The 21,145-nt window shown below is 35.5% G+C and overlaps 1 protein-coding gene across 2 annotated transcripts; it reads left to right on the forward strand.

Annotated features, from left to right (window-relative positions):
• Nucleotides 1-1,078: 1,078 nt before the first annotated feature.
• Nucleotides 1,079-19,972, forward strand: PRPF8_1 (Pre-mRNA-processing-splicing factor 8; the record flags this gene model as incomplete). 2 transcript variants are annotated; one of them, XM_035731439.2, is made up of 24 exons in its annotated part: nt 1,136-1,154; nt 1,226-1,775; nt 3,584-3,796; nt 3,831-4,062; nt 4,100-4,327; nt 4,365-4,757; nt 5,021-5,482; nt 6,103-6,309; nt 6,540-7,040; nt 7,381-7,716; nt 7,809-8,246; nt 8,348-8,650; nt 8,768-9,009; nt 9,550-9,855; nt 10,107-10,236; nt 10,560-10,867; nt 11,936-12,127; nt 12,814-13,051; nt 13,645-13,923; nt 14,596-14,927; nt 15,607-15,988; nt 16,073-16,276; nt 19,105-19,375; nt 19,704-19,972. In XM_035731439.2, the coding sequence occupies 24 exons, from the start codon at nt 1,136-1,138 to the stop codon at nt 19,856-19,858; spliced, it is 6,921 nt and encodes a 2,306-aa protein (XP_035586874.1). In that variant the 3' UTR covers nt 19,859-19,972. The 2 variants fall into 2 exon arrangements, with proteins under 2 accessions (XP_051073643.1, XP_035586874.1); XM_051215121.1 differs by having other exon boundaries at nt 1,079-1,154; nt 19,105-19,972.
• Between the last annotated feature and the right edge of the window lie 1,173 nt (nt 19,973-21,145).

The following is a 21,145-nucleotide window of genomic DNA, read 5'->3' on the forward strand; positions in this document are numbered from 1 at the left end:
ATGAAGTACTCGATATGTGACAATATCATTCAGCTTCAAGGACTGTTTCACAAACTCCCATCATTTAATATCATAGTATTCGACCTCAAGATCCAGGTGTTCCGTAATTTCTCTCATAGTACTTGTTTCTTATGCTAAAGAGCGTTTCCTGGGATTCCTACGATACAGTTCTGATAAGGCTGCTCTCCAAATATAATATATACTAGAACATTTTCAAATCTTCAGGTCTATGCAAGAAACTGGACAGTAAAAACATATTTGACATCGTCAGCAAGAGCAAAACTCACACAGAGATTTGAGTGATTTCGACACTTAGCATTCCTATCGTCGAGTGACCCGTTAATAGTTCCATTAATATAGGCCTGAGCTTTCTAGTTAAGTCTTATCACAGCATAATGTCGTGTTTACTTATGAAAACTCCACCATGAATATATTTATACGACAATATAAACCATGAATAGCTCGCCTAGTGACACGAACTGATACGTTGGAAGTACAGGAGACTGTGAAGACATGTGATCACGATGCTATACTGTATACCTAAAAGGGAATCGCCTCAGAATAGAGCTCGAAATAACATGCACAAAATACTTGCTAGTGTTTTTATGATTGAAATTGATAAATTTTGGACTTTATCGATGAGAGCAATAGCGACGACATCTGATATTTCCGAGATACTCTTCGAAATTTCTTACAGCTTTAAGAGTACTGAGAGGACTACTCCAAGTACTTTTCTACGATTGCTCTTATTATTAACTAACGTAGTCATCCAAGCTTTTATGGAGCTAAAATAGAAGTTCCATACCTCTATCATTGAGAAAGTCCTTCGCGAATTCGGACACATATGAATAAACACCCTATTATTCCCGTCCAACAAAATTTCAAGTTCGAATCTTTAATAAAGGTCTCAAGTATGGTTTCCAACTTAGGTTTCCGATGAAGCGGAGACAAGACTGGAGTAAATCAACATTTCGAAAAAATTATGCCATTTATCCTAAATCTTCAAGGCACTTATAGGTGGATGAGAGTGATAATTTGAGGCAGCACATAGAGTTGACCTACTTGTTTAAGTCGATTAGTGACCAATCAAGGCGCGTACGTATTTTCGCCCTTAGGTTGTTCATTATCTTTGAGAATGTTACCATCAGCTAAAGGTAGGTGTATATTCAATTGCTTAGGGTGGTGATTTTCATACGACTAACGTGGTTTTTTTCTCTCACCTCAGCCAGAGAATGGCAACAACTTCAGTCGAAGAAGTTCTCGGAAAAACGCAAATTCGGCTTCGTCGAAACTCAAAAAGATGAAATGCCACCAGAGCATGTTCGTAAGATCATCAGAGACCACGGCGACATGACCAATAGAAAGTTTAGGCATGACAAGCGTGTGTATCTCGGTGCATTGAAGTATATGCCACATGCAGTGTTGAAGTTGCTAGAAAATATGCCTATGCCCTGGGAACAAATCAGAGATGTCAAGGTACTGTACCATATCACCGGGGCCATTACATTTGTTAACGAAATACCTTGGGTTGTTGAACCAATCTATGCTGCTCAGTGGGGTAGTATGTGGATCATGATGCGTCGTGAAAAAAGGGATCGTCGTCATTTCAAACGCATGAGATTCCCACCTTTCGATGACGAAGAGCCTCCACTTGATTATGCCGATAACATACTTGATGTAGAACCTCTAGAGCCAATACAATTGGAGTTAGATCCGGAAGAAGATGCTACCATTATTGAATGGTTTTACGAAAGAAATCCCCTGGTAGAATCAAAGTAGGTCTTTATTCCTCATAATTTGTATCGTGAGGTCCAGGCTTGTAAACATGTACCTTTTCCATTATCTGACGTGTATGTTCAGACTGACTTCAGCAATACTTTGTGTCTCTTATGGTCGATGACTGCTAATACTGGCGTTTAGATGTTGGTCCTGCTACTACTCACCATTAAACAAGTTAGTATACCTTTAAGAAGTATTTAGGGGTATATACCATCTGCTCATGCCCATGTACAAAACTCTAGGAACTTAAAGCAACACAAGGATACACATGTGCATTGCTAATGATCAGATCTTAAATATTAAACTCATGACGTGCTTATCAGTGACCTGTCACTCAGTGTTTAGTAGAATAACAGCGGCATAAATTTTGTGTAGTAAGTAAATGAAAGTAGAGTAGTTCTAGTTTCGTCTTGGCTTAGACTCTGGGTTTACTATATATGTTGGTTTTTGATTCTGTAGTTTTACAGCTTATTGACTTACTGCAACTCATGAAATCAACCGAACACCTGATACAGTTAAATCCCAAGAAGGTAGAAACAGTACATGTAACTGAGACACTCCAGGCCAAGTTCATAATCACCTGTTCTAATCATTTTTAAGGAACTCGAAGTCTCGTTCATGCACTAGCTCTGAATAACGTTCTAACTTATAAACCGAATCACTAAAAGTGGGTTGCCGTTAAATGTGCTTAATATAATTCGCCTATTTCAACCATTTCAGACTTACGGAGCCAGATGATTGTGCAGTGTGGTGTTTTGAACTTGTTTTTAACTATATGTTCGTAGGTTCATATCCACCTATATCTGATCGTCATTGGCGTAACTGTTTGGTTATACAGATTAGTAGTTAACAATTAAACCGTAGTGACCACGAGATTCTTAGTTCTCGTCATAGTTTCCCAGTAGATAAGTCATAGTAATACATCATGTTTTATATAATTTCCCACTACAAACATTTTTTCAGTGTCTTAAGAGGTCAGATCCACCGTGGCGTACGTGTAATTCTTGGAGTATTGCGGCAATTAAAAATAAACCAAACAAACCAACGAAGTGATCAGTAGATGAAAAGTCATAGAACACCTAAAAAACGAACATCGACATTTGTAATTGCTTAATTGAAAAGTAAAAGAAAACTAGTGTTTTCAACCCACCAAATGAATCATCCTTATTTGCTAACTCTGCGACGAGGAAACAATTGGTACTTTTGACCTTCAATGTGATTGGTCACTGAACTTAGACAGACGAACACTTCCTCACTATTTACTGTGATTCCCTTCTATTGTAAGTTTATACCCTGAACTTACTGAGTGTAGACTGTTTGTGATTGTTGGATTAACTACTGCCTAGTATGTACTCCAGTCCTACTTCTGACTGTAAATCGTGCAATTGATATATTGATGCGGTTTGTTTAATCTGCCAATCGATTATCTTGTGGTAGTAAAATCTATCATCTGTTGTATAATAGTTGTGCACGGTGAAAAACAGAATATTTTTATTTTTTTTTTTGTTATAACACTTGTGGCACCTAAATACTCTAAAATGAACTTTGTAAAAGCTGTAAACGCTCAGCTGCGTAAAAGAATTCCTTAAATAATGGTGATAATATGTTTATTCAATGTTGTATGTTTAGTACAGTATGAGATTCTTAGGACGAGTCAAACATGTTCATTAATGTATGCCGGAGTAAAACTGGCTGATAAATTGACATCGATCGGTATATCACTTTCCTGATATCTACACATCTTTTTGAATACCGATATGGATAACATTACAGTTTACTTCTGTTGTATCGTTTTCTTTCGTAGGTATGTCAACGGCATCACTTACCGACGTTGGAATCTACCTCTGAACATAATGTCCAACCTTTATCGTCTGGCCAACTCTTTGTTGACTGACCTTGTCGATGACAATTACTTTTATTTGTTTGACCTCAAGTCATTCTTTACGGCTAAGGCTCTGAACGTCGCTCTTCCTGGAGGTCCGAAGTTTGAACCCTTGGTCAAAGACAAAACTTTAGAGTAATGTGTTTTTTACTAATGCTTTGATTTATAGGGATGAAGATTGGAATGAATTTAATGATATCAACAAGATCATCATTCGTCAACCTATTCGTACTGAATATCGAATAGCGTTCCCCTATCTTTATAATAGTTATCCATTTCAAGTGCATTTATCATGGTATCACACTCCTAATGTACTTTTCATTAAAACCGAAGATCCTGATCTCCCAGCTTTTTACTTTGATCCTCTAATTAACCCCATATCTCAGAGACAAGGTGTAAAGGTAAATCTATCCCCTTTTTCGTTACATTCTTTTACAGGCTCCCGAGTTACAACCAGATGACGATGAAACGTATGAACTTCCTGAAGGGTTCCAGCCGTTTCTTGCCGAAACTCCTCTGTACAGTGACAACACAGCTAACGGCATCGCTCTTTTGTGGGCTCCAAGGCCATTTTGCTTAAGATCAGGGTCTACAAGACGGGCTATTGATATTCCTTTAGTCAAAGCTTGGTACAGAGAGCATTGTCCTTCTGGTATGCCTGTGAAAGTAAGTTTGCTTTACCACTCAATCATTCTTCACACAGGTTCGTGTTTCTTACCAAAAGCTGCTGAAGTATTTTGTTCTTAATGCCCTACATCATCGTCGACCAAAGCCTCAGAAGAAACGTTACTTGTTTCGTTCCTTCAAAGCTACTAAGTTCTTCCAAATTACTAGTTTGGATTGGGTAGAGGTTGGACTACAAGTGTGCCGTCAAGGATACAACATGCTTAACCTTCTTATTCATCGAAAAAATCTTAATTATTTGCATTTGGACTATAACTTCAACTTGAAACCAGTAAAAACCTTAACTACCAAAGAAAGAAAGAAATCACGGTTCGGCAATGCTTTTCATCTTTGTCGGGAGATACTTCGTTTAACGAAACTCATCGTAGATAGCCATGTTCAGTATCGCTTGGGAAATGTCGATGCTTTCCAGGTAACTTTATATTGTTTCATTGATTAGTATTGGGGTTTTTTGTGAGCTTAGTACTTATGGGTAGTATTGCTTTTGTGATGAAAACGCAGGGGTCCGGAATGTGGTCATAATGTGGACTACATAGTACAAAAATCTTTGGCTGTAGCTTTCAGCATCGACTTTTTGTGCTAGGACATTGCCAAAACTGATATGCGTTCCTTTCACTGTTTGAAAACTGTTATGGCTGGTAATCTTTGTCAGTAATAGCTTTCCTTAATTTTCAGTTGGCAGATGGTCTCCAATACATTTTCTCACACGTTGGACAGTTAACTGGAATGTACCGTTATAAATACAAACTCATGCGTCAAATTCGGATGTGCAAGGATTTAAAACACGTAATTTACTACCGTTTCAACACTGGACCGGTGGGTAAAGGTCCGGGTGTCGGGTTCTGGGCACCGGGATGGAGAGTATGGTTGTTTTTCATGCGCGGTATAACCCCATTACTGGAGCGTTGGTTGGGGAATCTCTTATCACGCCAATTTGAGGGAAGACATTCCAAAGGTGTTGCCAAAACTGTCACCAAACAACGAGTTGAGTCTCATTATGACTTGGAACTGCGCGCCGCCGTTATGCATGACATACTGGATATGATGCCCGAAGGTATCAAACAAAACAAAGCTAGGACTATTCTACAACATTTAGGCGAAGCATGGCGTTGTTGGAAAGCTAACATCCCATGGAAAGTAAGTAGTCGATATTTCATTCATTTTTAATAATCTAAGTTTCCATTTTCACTCCTTTAACATAAATTAGATTCATTAGGATAGCTATTTACCGATTTCTTTGTAGCTATCGTTGTACTTTTCACGTTTTTCCTCATATCGATGTGTGTCCATGAAGAAGTTTCTAAGATTACTGATCCGAATTAACGTTATCGGTAAAGTATTGGAAGATCGTTTTAACCGGGTCATCAGTTTAGGCTCTTACCAAGCCATCCTAACAATTTAATATTATGCAGTGTAATGCCAGCTTAAAGACTTGCATGGTTTATGAGCTGTAAGCTTTTACATTCCTATCATAATATGCGATTTTCAGAATTTCCGTAATACATATACCTTTGCCGTCTAAGCTTGTACCAAAAATTGGTTATCAAATTTTAATGACAATGTACTTCAACTCCACTACATCTGTTCCATGCAGCAGAACGAGTCCCGGGATACGAAGTATTTCAATGTAACAGTTGATTATTTTTACGGAATCCATATGAAGTACATTTTAGCCTCGTTAAGATTGAGTTCCCTGCTTTATAATATTTTGAACAATCAGGCAGTAACATTTTGCCTGTTTTCCTCCATTCGTTCAGGTACCAAATATGCCAATCCCTATTGAAAATATGATTTTACGTTACGTTAAAGCCAAAGCTGACTGGTGGACCAATACAGCTCATTACAATCGGGAACGCATTCGGCGAGGTGCAACTGTTGATAAAACTGTTTGTAAAAAGAATCTGGGTCGCTTAACTCGACTGTATCTTAAAGCGGAACAGGAGCGACAACATAATTATCTTAAGGTATGTTTCGTTCTCACTCAGTACTTATGAGTTGTTCCAATGCTAATTAACAAGAAAATGTTAAAAATTTTGATATTAAGCAATTATAAAGATAAATAGATGAATACTTTTATATGAGTTATTTGCGTTTAACGTATCACTTATGCGTATACGTTTGAAAACGAAGTTATTTGTTAAGTTCTCACTTTTCCAACCATACTATTCATGCATACGTTTTGTCTTTTTTTCAGGATGGTCCCTACGTAACTGCAGAGGAGGCTGTCGCCATCTACACAACAACTGTACATTGGTTAGAAAGTAGGCGTTTTTCACCAATTCCTTTCCCACCTCTAAGTTACAAGCATGATACGAAGTTGTTGATTCTCGCACTTGAACGTCTCCGAGAATCTTACAGTGTCAAAAACAGGTTAAATCAATCTCAACGAGAGGAACTTGGTTTGATTGAGCAAGCTTATGATAATCCACACGAAGCCCTAAGTCGCATAAAGCGACATTTACTTACTCAAAGGGCTTTCAAAGAAGTTGGAATTGAATTCATGGATCTTTACAGTCATTTAGTGCCTGTCTATGATGTTGAGCCCTTGGAGAAGATAACAGATGCTTATTTGGATCAGTATTTGTGGTATGAAGCCGATAAACGTCGCCTGTTTCCTCCATGGATCAAACCAGCTGACTTGGAGCCTCCACCTTTACTTGTGTACAAGTGGTGCCAGGGTATTAACAACCTAAAAGTAAGTTTGACATCACTCTGAGTTGTTAGTTCTACAGCAATGGCTTATTTATAAGTACTCTTTTATTTTTTTTTCTAAACTAGTCAATAATTATGAAGTAATATGAACAGTGTAAAACCATCTTCAGTAAAATGTTATCTACAATCACAGCTCACAAAGTTACGTTAAAACACAGGTAGCTTTACAACGGAATTCATAGCTTCAACGATGTAGAAATTTCGAGGGGATTTTAGCTCCCTCTGAATTCTATATAGCTAGTCTATTTAAGTTATTGTATGTTTTAGTATTTCCCTCAAAGTTTTTTTTCGATTTTAATGTAACATTTCTCCATGATTCGCAGGATGTTTGGGAGACTGGTGAGGGTGAATGTAACGTTTTGTTGGAAACGAAATTTGAAAAAGTTTATGAGAAAATTGACCTTACATTGCTCAATCGTCTCCTGAGATTAATTGTCGATCACAATATTGCGGACTATATGACTGCTAAAAATAACGTTGTTATAAATTACAAAGATATGAATCATACAAACAGTTACGGAATCATCCGCGGTCTGCAGTTTTCATCATTTATTACGCAGTATTATGGCCTTGTACTGGACTTGCTAGTTTTGGGTCTCGAGAGAGCAGCTGAGATGTGCGGCCCTCCGCAAATGCCAAATGACTTTCTTCAGTTCCAGGTAAGATGGCATTATTGCTTTATACTTACATTTAGTAGAAGTGTATAAAACCAACAAACTTAGAAATATTTTTCGTCTGTTACTTTTTACAGGATACTGCCACAGAAATCTCTCATCCTATCCGACTGTATTGTCGGTATGTTGACCGTTTTTGGATGTTCTTCCGTTTCTCAGCGGAGGACGCTCGCGATCTCATTCAGCGTTACCTAACAGAGCACCCTGATCCAAATAACGAAAATATTGTGGGTTACAACAATAAAAAGTGTTGGCCACGTGATAGTAGGATGCGCTTAATGAAACATGATGTCAATCTTGGTCGTGCTGTTTTTTGGGATATCAAAAACCGTTTGCCGAGATCTGTTACAACGATTGATTGGGATAGCAGTTTCGTCTCCGTTTACAGCAAAGATAACCCTAATTTACTGTTCGCAATGTGTGGGTTTGAATGTCGCATTCTACCATCTTGCCGTTCACCTGGTCAAGCTGCAGATGCCAATCTTCCAAGTGGCGTATGGCATCTACAAAACGAGGTATTCCTTTTTATTAGTTGAAAGTAGATTTTTCCTACTCTTGATACGTTTACTGGTTCTTTGTTCATTTCATGAACTAAAATCTAAATCTTCTTCCTTAGGTAACCAAAGAGCGTACTGCACAATGTTTCCTTCGAGTGGATGATGAATCAATGCAACGATTCCATAACAGAGTCAGACAAATTTTAATGGCCTCCGGATCGACAACTTTCACCAAAATAGTGAACAAATGGAATACGGCTTTAATTGGTTTAATGACTTATTATCGCGAGGCAGCAGTAAGCACTGTCGCATTATTGGATCTGTTGGTGAAATGCGAGAACAAAATACAAACACGTATCAAAATTGGATTAAACTCAAAAATGCCTGCTCGTTTCCCTCCAGTAGTCTTTTACACACCGAAAGTAAGTTTGTAAAAAATTTCCGCGTCTTTTGAAAACAAATCATAAATGCTTAAAAGAGTGAAATACTTGTTTCTTTATATGCTTTAATAAAAAGATACACTATTTCTGTTTCTTTAGGAACTTGGTGGTTTAGGTATGCTCAGTATGGGTCACGTTCTTATTCCACAGTCTGATTTACGCTGGTCAAAACAAACTGACGTTGGTATTACTCACTTTCGTTCAGGCATGAGTCATGATGAGGACCAGGTTATTCCAAATTTGTTCTCTTACATCTTATCATGGGAGACGGAGTTTCGCGATTCCCAGAGTGTTTGGGCTGAATATGCGTTAAAAAGACAAGAAGCAAATGCTCAAAATAGGTAAGTTTGAAATCTAAGTTGTGTTTAAGAGGGCCTAGTAATTATCTCACGAAAATATATCTCTTTGTATTCACAAGCCTGTCCTAGCATATCAGACAGAAGTTGCGATCTAATTCGTTAATGTAAACATAAGTTCAATAATTTCTACTTCACAAACTTTGTTGTGTACAACATGAAAAAAAACTCGTCTGTACTCTTTCTCGGAGTCATAAAAAAGTTAAAAAAAGAAATTGGTCAATTAACCTTTGTCTTGGTTAAAACTGAAGTAAAAGTTAGTTGTAAATGTATTTATGGTGAATTGTCAATATAAATATATCAAAGTTTTCGAAATGTCTTCTGACTGAAAACTCAACAAACATAGGGTTTTTTATGTTACTTCTTTCACTGAACATTAGGAAAACTATTTTCAATACAAATAATCGATATCGTTTAAATGGTTTCAAGCAATCGTTCCTATTCAAATCAAGTGCTGATTTCTTTGTTCTGTCGAATTAGGGATTTCCAGATTTCTTAAATTTTGTTTGTATAACTGATTTTCAGACGTTTAACGTTGGAAGATCTCGAAGACAGTTGGGATCGCGGTATTCCCCGGATTAATACTCTCTTCCAAAAAGACAGACATACACTGGCTTACGATAAGGGGTGGCGTGTACGGACTGAGTTCAAACAATATCAAGTTCTTAAGCAAAATCCATTTTGGTGGACGCATCAAAGACACGATGGAAAGTTATGGAATTTGAACAACTATCGTACGGATATGATCCAGGCTCTAGGTGGTGTTGAAGGTATTTTGGAGCACACCTTGTTTAAAGGAACTTATTTCCCTACATGGGAAGGTCTTTTCTGGTAAGTTCCAGCTACTCTAATATATAGTTTGATTGGTGTATGTAACTTATTTTTCCCAATATCACATCACTATCTTCATACTCAAAGAGTACGTTTTACCTAAACCTTTGTTTTATTCAAATTTCTAAATCAAGATTATTATGTGAAATAAACTCAATAAACTACCCATTGAATTATAGCTAGAGAATACGTATATTAATCGATCCACTCATCTTTTGTGGCACTTCAGTATATGACTTCTATAATTTCAGGGAGAAAGCCAGTGGTTTTGAAGAATCAATGAAGTACAAGAAGTTGACTAACGCTCAGCGATCTGGGTTGAATCAAATACCTAATCGACGCTTTACATTATGGTGGTCTCCAACTATCAATCGCGCTAATGTAAGTTTGCCGTAAATAACCAATACTGGTTTTAAGATCACTCATTTCGTTTTATCCCGTCTAGTAGTGAATACGTACATCCAAGTTTTAATGCTTATCATAGTTTAAATACATTAATAAATCTTCATTAGTCCATATAATATATATATATATATATATATATATATATATATATATATATTCAGTTTTTGTAATTTGCATCGATCTAAGGGAATCTAACTTAGGACTTCATCAAATTCTTTGTGCTATGACACATAACTACTCATTATTTTTAACGTTTTATTAATTTTCCACTCACCTTGATGCTATGATCTTTACTGTAGGTCTATGTTGGTTTCCAAGTACAACTTGATCTAACTGGTATTTTTATGCACGGCAAAATTCCAACTCTGAAGATCTCACTCATCCAGATATTCCGAGCTCACTTGTGGCAAAAAATTCATGAATCTGTAGTTATGGACATTTGTCAGGTGTTTGATCAGGAACTTGACGCTTTGGAAATTGAAACTGTCCAAAAGGAAACAATCCATCCTCGAAAGTCGTATAAAATGAATTCCAGTTGTGCAGATATTCTTTTATTTGCCTCCTACAAGTGGCCTGTATCTAGGCCAAGTCTGTTGGCTGACTCAAAGTAAGCTAGTGGTTCTTCAATATACACCATTGTAGTTTGATATATGTAATATACCCACCCGTACATAGACAGATATATATGGTTCATGATCTGGTCACTATTTGTACTCAAGATAAAGGTGCCAAAAAGTAACAATACTTACCATCTGTTGTTGAAGCATCATTTGAGATCATTATTCCGTTTATTAGCTGAGTTTATTATATACACTGTGCTAAATGATACACTAATTTTACTTCAAAAGTCAATATGTAATGTATATAGTGTGTAAAATCTTGTTCTAGATATGAATAACAAGACCTGTTAAAAACGTACTATTTCATACTGCCAGGATTTATTACTGAGGTATATAATGTCGAAGATTGTGTTAAATGTATACTTTCAGTTATCTTTGTGATATGACTTGATGTTTGATATTAATAAAAATGTACTTGTGAATTTGTAATTGTGTTTAGTAACATGAAGTCGAACGGGGCTCGAATTATCAAAACGACATATATCCAATGCTTGTAATGTAACTTCGTCCGCTCAGAAAACATACAAGTATGTACGAATTAACATCAGAACGAAGAGTAAGACGGACAGTTGGAGATTTTGTTTTGTACCAGAAGTAAATTAAAAACGCCATCCTAACGCGGCGTTTTTATACTGACTTTGGACTGATTAGTAGTCCGACTTTGAACAAACTAACAGTCGAAATAACCACTGAGTTTTTTATTAACTTATCATAGATAACCAATTTATTAATGTTTTGATATGAAAACTATCACAAGCAACATGATAATCAGTGAATTATTTATATTCCATCCCCAAATATTATGATTAGAAAAATATTATACAGAATATGCTTATCCCAGCCTTACGTCACAAACGAGGACAAATAAAACAGTTCAAATGTGTTTAATACAGTACCGATATTCGAATTAATATACCAGGTGTTAATAAAGATTAAGACACAATATGACATTCTATTCCAATGTTATTTATATTTTCGAAAGTAACCTAGTTTTCAAATCAGAAGATTCCTTACATCGAAAACGTCTCAGTTCTTTCTTTTACCTACCTTTACAGAGACCTTATGGATGGAACTACCACTCAGAAGTTTTGGATCGATATTCAGCTCAGATGGGGTGATTATGATTCCCACGATATTGAGCGTTACGCCAGAGCAAAATTTCTGGATTATACCACTGATAACATGTCCATATACCCTTCTCCAACTGGTGTTATGATTGCGATTGATCTCGCTTACAATCTGCATAGGTGAGCTTAGCTTGACATAACTACTTTAGCTGTTTTTTATAAGCTTAATGTTTCTTCAAAAATCATGGTTACTGCTATTATTGTTTCGCTTAATTGGTTAAAAAAATGTAATCTACTTATTTACCATTGCTTCCTGTTTAAACGGGTTTTCAAAATTTGAAACATTCTCAGAAACTCAGCTTTCAGTTGATATTATTACTTATACTTTACATTTCTCAAAATTGGTTGCAATTATATTTATCTTTTATGCATTAATTACAGAAAAACTAGTGTAAGACATTAGGCAGGAGGAATGTATGTATCGACATAAGTATATGTGGAAATAGTTGTTACATTTTCCTCTGATTCACTTATCATATCTTTCTGAAATATGTAAACTAACGGAAGTAATGTATCAGTTAATTATGTCAGACTGGTACTTTTCTTATGTGCTACGCTTGTAACATGTCACTTGTTGTAAGCTAAGTTTTTACACGGTTGACTAATTAGATTCTAATAAATTAATAGAGAATTTATTCAACATCCTATAAATTGATTGAAAATTTTGATTTTGTAAGTCTTATTGTAAATATAGTTCACTTTTGGGTAAACATGAATTGTTTTCTCAATCAAATAATAGTAGTTGTTCATCTTAATAACTTTATATCTCTAAATGTCTTCCTTATCATTTAATTACTCTCATTTAGTGCATATGGAAATTGGTTCCCTGGCTGTAAACCACTCATACAACAAGCTATGGTAAAAATAATGAAGGCCAATCCTGCTCTATACGTGTTACGTGAACGCATTCGTAAAGCATTACAGTTGTATTCTAGCGAACCTACTGAACCTTATTTGAGTTCACAAAACTATAACGAATTGTTTTCCAACCAAATTATATGGTTCGTTGATGATACAAATGTATATCGCGTCACTATACATAAAGTGAGTTGTAGTTGAGTCTCTGTTTTTCACATACTGCGATTCCCGTTTTTATTTAATTAAAACAAGCTTCCGGTTTTATTTCTTCTATAAGATATTTTTTGAAAAAAATTTAAGTATGTTGTCAAAAAATCATAATTGATGTGCAGTCGTTATTATATTCAGTGTAAGCTTTTTCAGGCATTATGACTTCTGGATAATTAATAATAATAAATAAATAACAATGGAAAAATTGTTTACGCGCTTGGTTCTTGCTTCACCATTATATTTGACGTCGTCAATGCATAGAGGTCCATTTGTATTCCATATCTACAAATCTTTCGAATATGTAATTGATCAGTTTTAGTTTGCAAACTGCTACGATGGATGTCATATTATTGCCAAGGACTCGAAGATTTATTTGCCAACTTTTCAATTATAAAATTGTTTCTTAACTCAATATAGTTCTTATGTGATTTTTTGTGACTATTCATCAACATGAGATACTAGTTTTATCATGCTTTATTAGATTTTAAGATTACTGATAAACTCAATAATAAAAAGCGTAGAATTTAAGCTATTATTGTCTTTCGTTTTCTAAATAATGTATTTTTCAGACTTTCGAAGGCAATCTTACGACTAAACCTATCAATGGTGCTATATTCATTTTCAATCCTCGCACAGGGCAGCTTTTCTTAAAGATAATCCACACTTCAGTTTGGGCAGGACAAAAACGTTTAGGTCAGTTGGCCAAATGGAAAACAGCAGAAGAAGTTGCTGCACTCATCCGTTCCTTGCCAGTTGAGGAACAACCGAAACAAATCATTGTTACTCGCAAAGGAATGTTGGATCCTTTGGAAGTACATCTTCTTGATTTCCCTAACATTGTTATAAAGGTATAGTTCGAGTATACAAAAACTTATCAATATTTTAAACTCATAAGATCTAACTGCAATATTATGTATAGTATTTCCCATGTCGTCACAGTCACTTAAATTGGTATTTATATTCTAATATGTATTAACTCGAAATATCATATATTCATGTTGTTTAATGGATTGGTCAACGTTTTCAACGTTCTCTTATAATTTTATGCGAAACATCACCGAATCACTTTAATGAAGATAGTCGTTGGAGATATAATGATCGGTATTTTTTGCTCTTGTTGCCGATCAGTTTGTTTTATTTTTAACTTGTTTAATGTAATTTAGAAACATTCTCCATTTCGTCTTAAGTTTATATTCAGAGTGAAATATGTATTACCTTTTTTGATACGTTGATGTTCGTCTTTTGTACGTACTTTCATCTCTATATATTATCAAATTATTTCTGGGACTCCACTATCACCTAACAATTTCGGGTAATTATTTACCAGAATGTGCTTTCAATAGTCTCGTTTTCAGTATACTGCATATTTATTACATAGTTTATTGTTACTCAGGAAAGTAAAGATGTGTTGAATTTGGTAGTTAGATTTCTTCGTGCAGAATGACTATGGTCATTTTAAATGATAGTAGATGTTTAATGAACTCCTATTGTTTATAAAAGGCTTTGTTTTCATATTCCAGGGTTCCGAGCTTCAACTGCCTTTCCAAGCGTGCCTAAAAGTCGAGAAGTTTGGAGATCTCATATTAAAGGCATCAGAGCCACAAATGGTCTTATTCAATTTGTATGATGATTGGCTCAAATCTATTAGCTCTTACACAGCATTTTCTCGTCTGATTTTAATTTTACGAGCTTTGCATGTCAATAATGATAAAGCTAAAATTGTGCTTAAACCGGACAAAACAACAATTACTGAACCCCATCATATTTGGCCATCCCTTAGTTCAGATGATTGGATCAAAGTAGAATATCAGCTGAAAGACCTTATTTTAGCTGACTATGGAAAGAAAAACAAGTAAGTTTCTATTATTAATTATTTCAAGTCAAATCACTGACGTAAGAAGTTATTGTACAAGTTTTTCTATGATGATACAGTATTGAGAGTCCAAAAACCGTTTAAAGATTTTCTATATTGATTTTGCTATCATTTGTATTGATTCAGCGATTACAAGTTGTAATATTCATACTAAGTAACAATACATAACTAATGACTGTATATGGTTTGCTGTTCGACTGAATCTGTTACACTGGTCTACAGTTTATAATCGTCGGAAAAAGTTACATGGTAATCTAAAACACATTGCTTCATTCAGTGGGCCTATTTGGCGGTGTTGTAAATCATTTGCCCATAAAATGGCGACATAGTGACCACAGTTTTCGACTAAGTAGTGCTAAATTGTACCATGGACTAGCATAATGCTCCGTTTTACATCTATCGATGAACTCACTAGACTTTTTATATCATTTTTCTATTTTCCTAATGTACGTGTTCAGAATATACTAATTACTTAAGGATTCCCCAAAAATATATATAAGAAATTTCCTCTTAAATTTGTAGACATGGTGGGATCATTCGGTTCCACAGTCGAGATTAAAATCACTATAGTTATCATAGGTGATACATATAGTTGCATTGCATCTAGACCTACATAGATTGAAATTTCATAACGAGGAAACTTTATTTCACTTTTTAGTGTTAATGTGGCTTCCTTAACTCAGTCGGAGATACGAGATATTATTTTGGGTATGGAGATTTCTGCTCCGTCACAACAACGTCAGCAAATAGCCGAAATTGAAAAACAGGCCAAAGAACAATCCCAGCTTACGGCAACCACAACAAGAACTGTCAACAAACATGGTGATGAAATCATCTCAACCACAACATCAAACTATGAAACTCTCCATTTCAGCAGTAAGACGGAATGGCGCGTTCGTGCTATCTCAGCAACGAATTTGTACCTTCGGACAAACAATATATATGTCAGTTCGGATGATATTAAAGAGAATGGCTACACATATATTTTACCTAAAAATATTTTGAAGAAATTTATAACCATATCAGATTTACGAACTCAAGTAAGTTTTCATTTTTGTAGGTTATATGAAACAGGATTATACATTTAATTCATTCAAGCTAATTGGGTTTTTTATTTAATTTAGATTGCAGGCTACTTATATGGTATTTCACCTGCTGATAATTCCCAAATTAAAGAAATCCGATGCATTGTAATGCCACCGCAATGGGGTACTCATCAAACTGTTCATCTACCCAATGGTCTACCACAAGATGAGTATTTAAAAGAAATGGAGCCACTTGGTTGGATTCACACTCAACCAAATGAATTACCGCAGTTATCACCTCAAGTAAGTTTTATTTGGCATTTGGGTAATAATTCTCCATCTAACAATGTTCAAAATTGTGTTGATGCATACGACCTTACTCTTATTACTCTGTCCATATTGATTCTCATAATCTTAGTAAGCAAGAGTATGGTTTTCTGTATGCGCCATTGCAATTAATAGGTGACAAGGTTGTATGTAGGTGACTTATTTGAAAAGTACGTTTAATATTTCGCTATTTTTATGTATGATACTTAATCAAGGATTTGTTTGGCTATGTTTTTACGTCCTGATTTAAACTCTTTTATAATCCTGAATTCTTACAGCTTCCACATGGAGGCATGTTTTAATATCTGGGCTACCTGTTTCTGCCATCTAAATATTTCAACAAGTTGTCTGTTCTTTATTTTGTCTTAACACCTTATTATGTCTATTAATTGTATAGCTTATTCGGGTGCGTTTATGAAAAGTTTACGACCTTTCACTGTACAAGTTACAAAAAAGTACAATCAGTGACATGGTGGTTTGCAATATGCATTGAAGAGAATCGACATTAATCATATCTCGATACCTGAGCTACTAAATTCTAACTGCCTTTCACCAATTAACAAGGTGGACTATCTTCAATTCCTACAAAGTCAAAACATATATCGTTATTGTGGTGTTATCACTATTCCAGAATCTTGATTAACTGATTTCCAGGACAATTGCTTAGTATCACTACGTGATTTCAATATCTGTCGTCAGGATCGATCAAGAAATAAAAAAGGTGTGGCGACGGTGTAGCTACGTTTGTAAACATGAACTGGTGTCGATCTACTTTTATATGTTCTAAGTTTTCAAATGACTTTATTGACTATTTAGCTTTAAAAAGCCATTCAAAACACTTGAATAAATACAAATATGTTTATGTTACTAACATCTACGTGACTCCAGACTGCAGTATCTGTTTCCTCTGATGAATTCACTGAATTTGCTGTTACTGCTATCAGTGGTTCACTTTCAATTGTATGTAGTGATTTTAATTCACGTAACTGTAGCCTTCTTCCATCACTAGATCACCAAAACGCAGTAGATTTTCCCATTCGCTTGGATGCCCATTTGAACTTAGTTTTCATCAATGATGTAAAAATATATGTAACTCGTAAACATGCTCCGTCGTCTATTTCTGATCATTGTATAATTTGTGTTCTACCTGAGGTATATATAGTAAGCATAGAAAGAGTACATTCTTACATCAGATAAAGAAAGTCAAATACAGCAATCGCTCAGAAGAAAATATCAAAAATCTGAAAAATATGTTTCACACGACTAATTGGGGATTATTTACAGATGACTTATTGAGAAACACCGTTGATATTATCAATTGTTATCTTAACTTCTGTTTTGATAGCTGATGTCCCACTGAAACTATTTTTGTAAGTTTTGAGCGACTTATATCTCCACAACTAAAACAATTACGGAGGGTAAAAGAAAGAATGTACAATGAGAAAATCTTTATTGAAGTTCGTAAGCTAAATGGTCTAATAAGCCAAGAAATTATACGTTTGAACTCGTTATTTACCCGGAAACTCCTATCTTGTAAAAACTCGAGTATGTGGAAACTTTAAAGAACTTACAGGTGACGGGCACACTAGGAGCGAGAACTAGCTGAATGTTTGTGACTTAAATAAGTCTTTTGTACGTCAGCCATCTGATGTCATGCTCCCTATATCCACAGGTTTGAAGAGTAGTTGTGTTCTTATTTTCACTGAAACTGATGTCCGAAAATATTTCCTGTCACTTAGTTCGTCCTAATGTTTAGGACCTGATGAAATCCCAAAACTACTGCTTTTGATTTCATCCCAAGACAACCGCTACTTAACAAGTTAGTCAACGTCAACACTGACAGCTGGGTAACCAACTGACTATCCTCCTACCTCTCTGGAAGAAAACAGTACACTATGTTTGGAGGAAAGTGTTCAACGTCTCTACTGTCCCATAAAAGTGCCACAAGAAGCCCTTTTTTCTGCACGATCTGCTATCTCCCATAGAAAACACTTGTTAAATATGCAGATGATCTCACCTTTTTACATCCCATTGAAATGAATGAGTTTTCGTCTCGAGTTGAATGGTGGTCTGTTGTGAATGGTCTCATACTTAATCCATCTAAATGTCAAACTGTTAACTTAAGCCTGAGACATGAATAGCACCCAAACTCTCTGTTGGAATCCCATAAATCTTGCACTATTGGAGATTCTTTAATAACAGTGTCAAAAGTAATTTACCTTGATGTAAGTCATTCCTCTCTCTCTGGGTGTTCTCATGTTTTACCTTTATCGAAGGAAGTTTTCCGCCTGACTTACTACATAAAGAGGCTGCATGCTTTTGGCATTACTCCCACAATTTGTCAATTCTTGCAAATTACCCATTATTCTTCCCCGGGTTTTTGAGAAAAGACTGAAAGCAGTTAGCAGGGTGTGTGTTGAATCTTTTGAGGTCATTGTTAATATAGTTGTGAATATACATCTAAAGCCTTGACCAACTCCAGGCAGGTATTATCTTATTAGATACTAACCATCCACTTCATTCATATCTTTCTCCTTGTAATCTGGTAGAACGAGACGTCAATACATTAAAATCCATGCTCAATACCTTATCTAGCAAATATACTATGTGACGAACAGGTTGTTACAGTTGACCTAGTCAATAACCTGTATTCGTAAACATTTTTTTAATTGGAAAGTTGTACAGATTCAAATCTTTTTTCGGTAAAAGGGACTTGTTGAAATACCTTGTGCTGAGAATTCTATATTGTACCAAAATATAATATTGAATAAAATTAATAATAATAATAACATTTTCCTATGTAGGATATTACTACCCATGCAAAGATCTTCTCTGATCAAGATGGAGAAAAGACCATCGTCATAACATGCAGCTTCACTCCTGGTTCGGTCTCACTTTGTGCACATAAACTGACTCCTGGCGGCTATGAATGGGGTAGGCAAAATACTGACAAAGGTAACAATCCAAAGGGTTATATGCCAAGCCATTATGAAAGAGTACAAATGTTACTATCTGATAGATTTTTGGGTTTCTTTATGGTGCCGCCTCAGACATCATGGAACTACAACTTTATGGGTAGGTTATCAGCAAAGTTTTGGAATGATACTAAATTTCATTTTTATCTGCTTCATTCAGTATGTGTGATCAACTGATATTTTATGACTGATTTCGATTGGTATGCTAATCTCATGTGAAGCGATGACTTAGTAGTTAATGTGTTCGACTTTCGACCGCTAAGTCTCAGGTTAAAACTCCCCCTACTTTCGGTTTGAGCAACCGAGAAGTATCATTACCCTCATACCTAGAGTGTGGTTCATACCTAAGTACCTAGCAAACGAGTTTACTCAAATTTTTAAAATTAGTCTTATTACCGATAATATTTCCATTTCTTTTCATTTAATAGGTGTACGTCATGATCCTAATATGAAGTACGAACTACAACCTCTCAAACCGAAGAAATTTTATCATCGTATCCATAGACCTTCACACTTTTTGAACTTTACATCTATTGAAGAGAATGAACTAACTTTAACTGACAGAGATAACCCCTTGGCATAAGTTGAGTTTTATCACCGTATTTTGAGTCTACTTTATTTCCATTTTGTACATTAATCCTTGCGATTTCTCTTCTCCTCCTCACTGTACTTTTACATAAATTTATTCGAACGAAAATTTTTATTCTCTTGTAATTTGATAAATGGGGTGGATTAGGCAATCAAAAGAAACGCTTTTTTAAAACGAAAATAATCAGGTCATAAAAACCAAGCATACACAAAATAGTTAAATATTGGACGCTTCAATATTGTTCCATCCAGTTTTACGTTGTTTCATTGCAATCGTTACTCACTAATTTCTCTTGCCGATGAACATATTATCGAAAGTTTGTTTCCCTTCACGAGTCGAACTGGCTGTCAATAGACTTCATAGTTGTGTATTTATATTCTTTAATCCCATTGGTTCTTGAACATGCAAGACAAACTTTGTAGTTTTTCGTAAATCACAACATTCTTAACAATTGTAAGTTGCGAATTTATTACCAAATCTGTCAAAGGAATTGGATCGTCAGAAAACTTGGGACCTGTCTAACGATCGAATCTCGAGTCAGAGCCCTAATCTACTCACCAAGGTCTTAGCAAACGTTCTGGAGCTATATTTTTGTTTTCCTAACTCAGTGATATTATTTTCCTTCATATTTAATGAACTGGTTAGTGAGTACCAATCTACAAATAGTTTTCCAATTAGTTGAAGCGTTTCTCGATAATGGGTTTGTTTACGGGATGACATGAAAAGTTCAATTCATGTATAGTGTCATCATGTAACTGCAAGTACAGGCATTTTAGTGATAATATGTACTCAAAACTGTCAATGGTTCTCAGGGTGCCTTAGTATCAAATCCCGGTCATTGGTCCGCAACCACGATTTTATCCCGCTATAGGGAAATACGGTCTAGTTTCCCACAAAACTATTTCAATGCTTAAGCGAGCGAATTATAGGATAGGACGTCTTATGATTGTTGAAATGATACCTTTCTGGTGTAGAAAACCTTTTATCCGATATTTATAGGAAATTATTCTTGTGTTACCGAAAGTTCCATATGATAACATTTGCTGAAATCCTCACAAAGTAGTTCATTTTACTGCAGTGAAACAAGTCAACTATCAGAACAGTATAGGAGGAGAAAGCTAGTAATAATACCTCAACATTGCTTTCTTCGTAGCTCTACCATATACACAATGACTTGTAAACACTTCTGGCTGAGTACCTATAAATTTCCTACATGGAGTAAGTTGGTAGGTGGGTTGTCTTATGTATCTGAAATGCACCATTATCAGGCTTGGGAGTGTG

The sequence above is a fragment of the Schistosoma haematobium genome, chromosome 1 (genome assembly GCF_000699445.3).
Source record: "Schistosoma haematobium chromosome 1, whole genome shotgun sequence".
NCBI classification, from domain to species: Eukaryota; Metazoa; Platyhelminthes; class Trematoda; order Strigeidida; family Schistosomatidae; genus Schistosoma; species Schistosoma haematobium.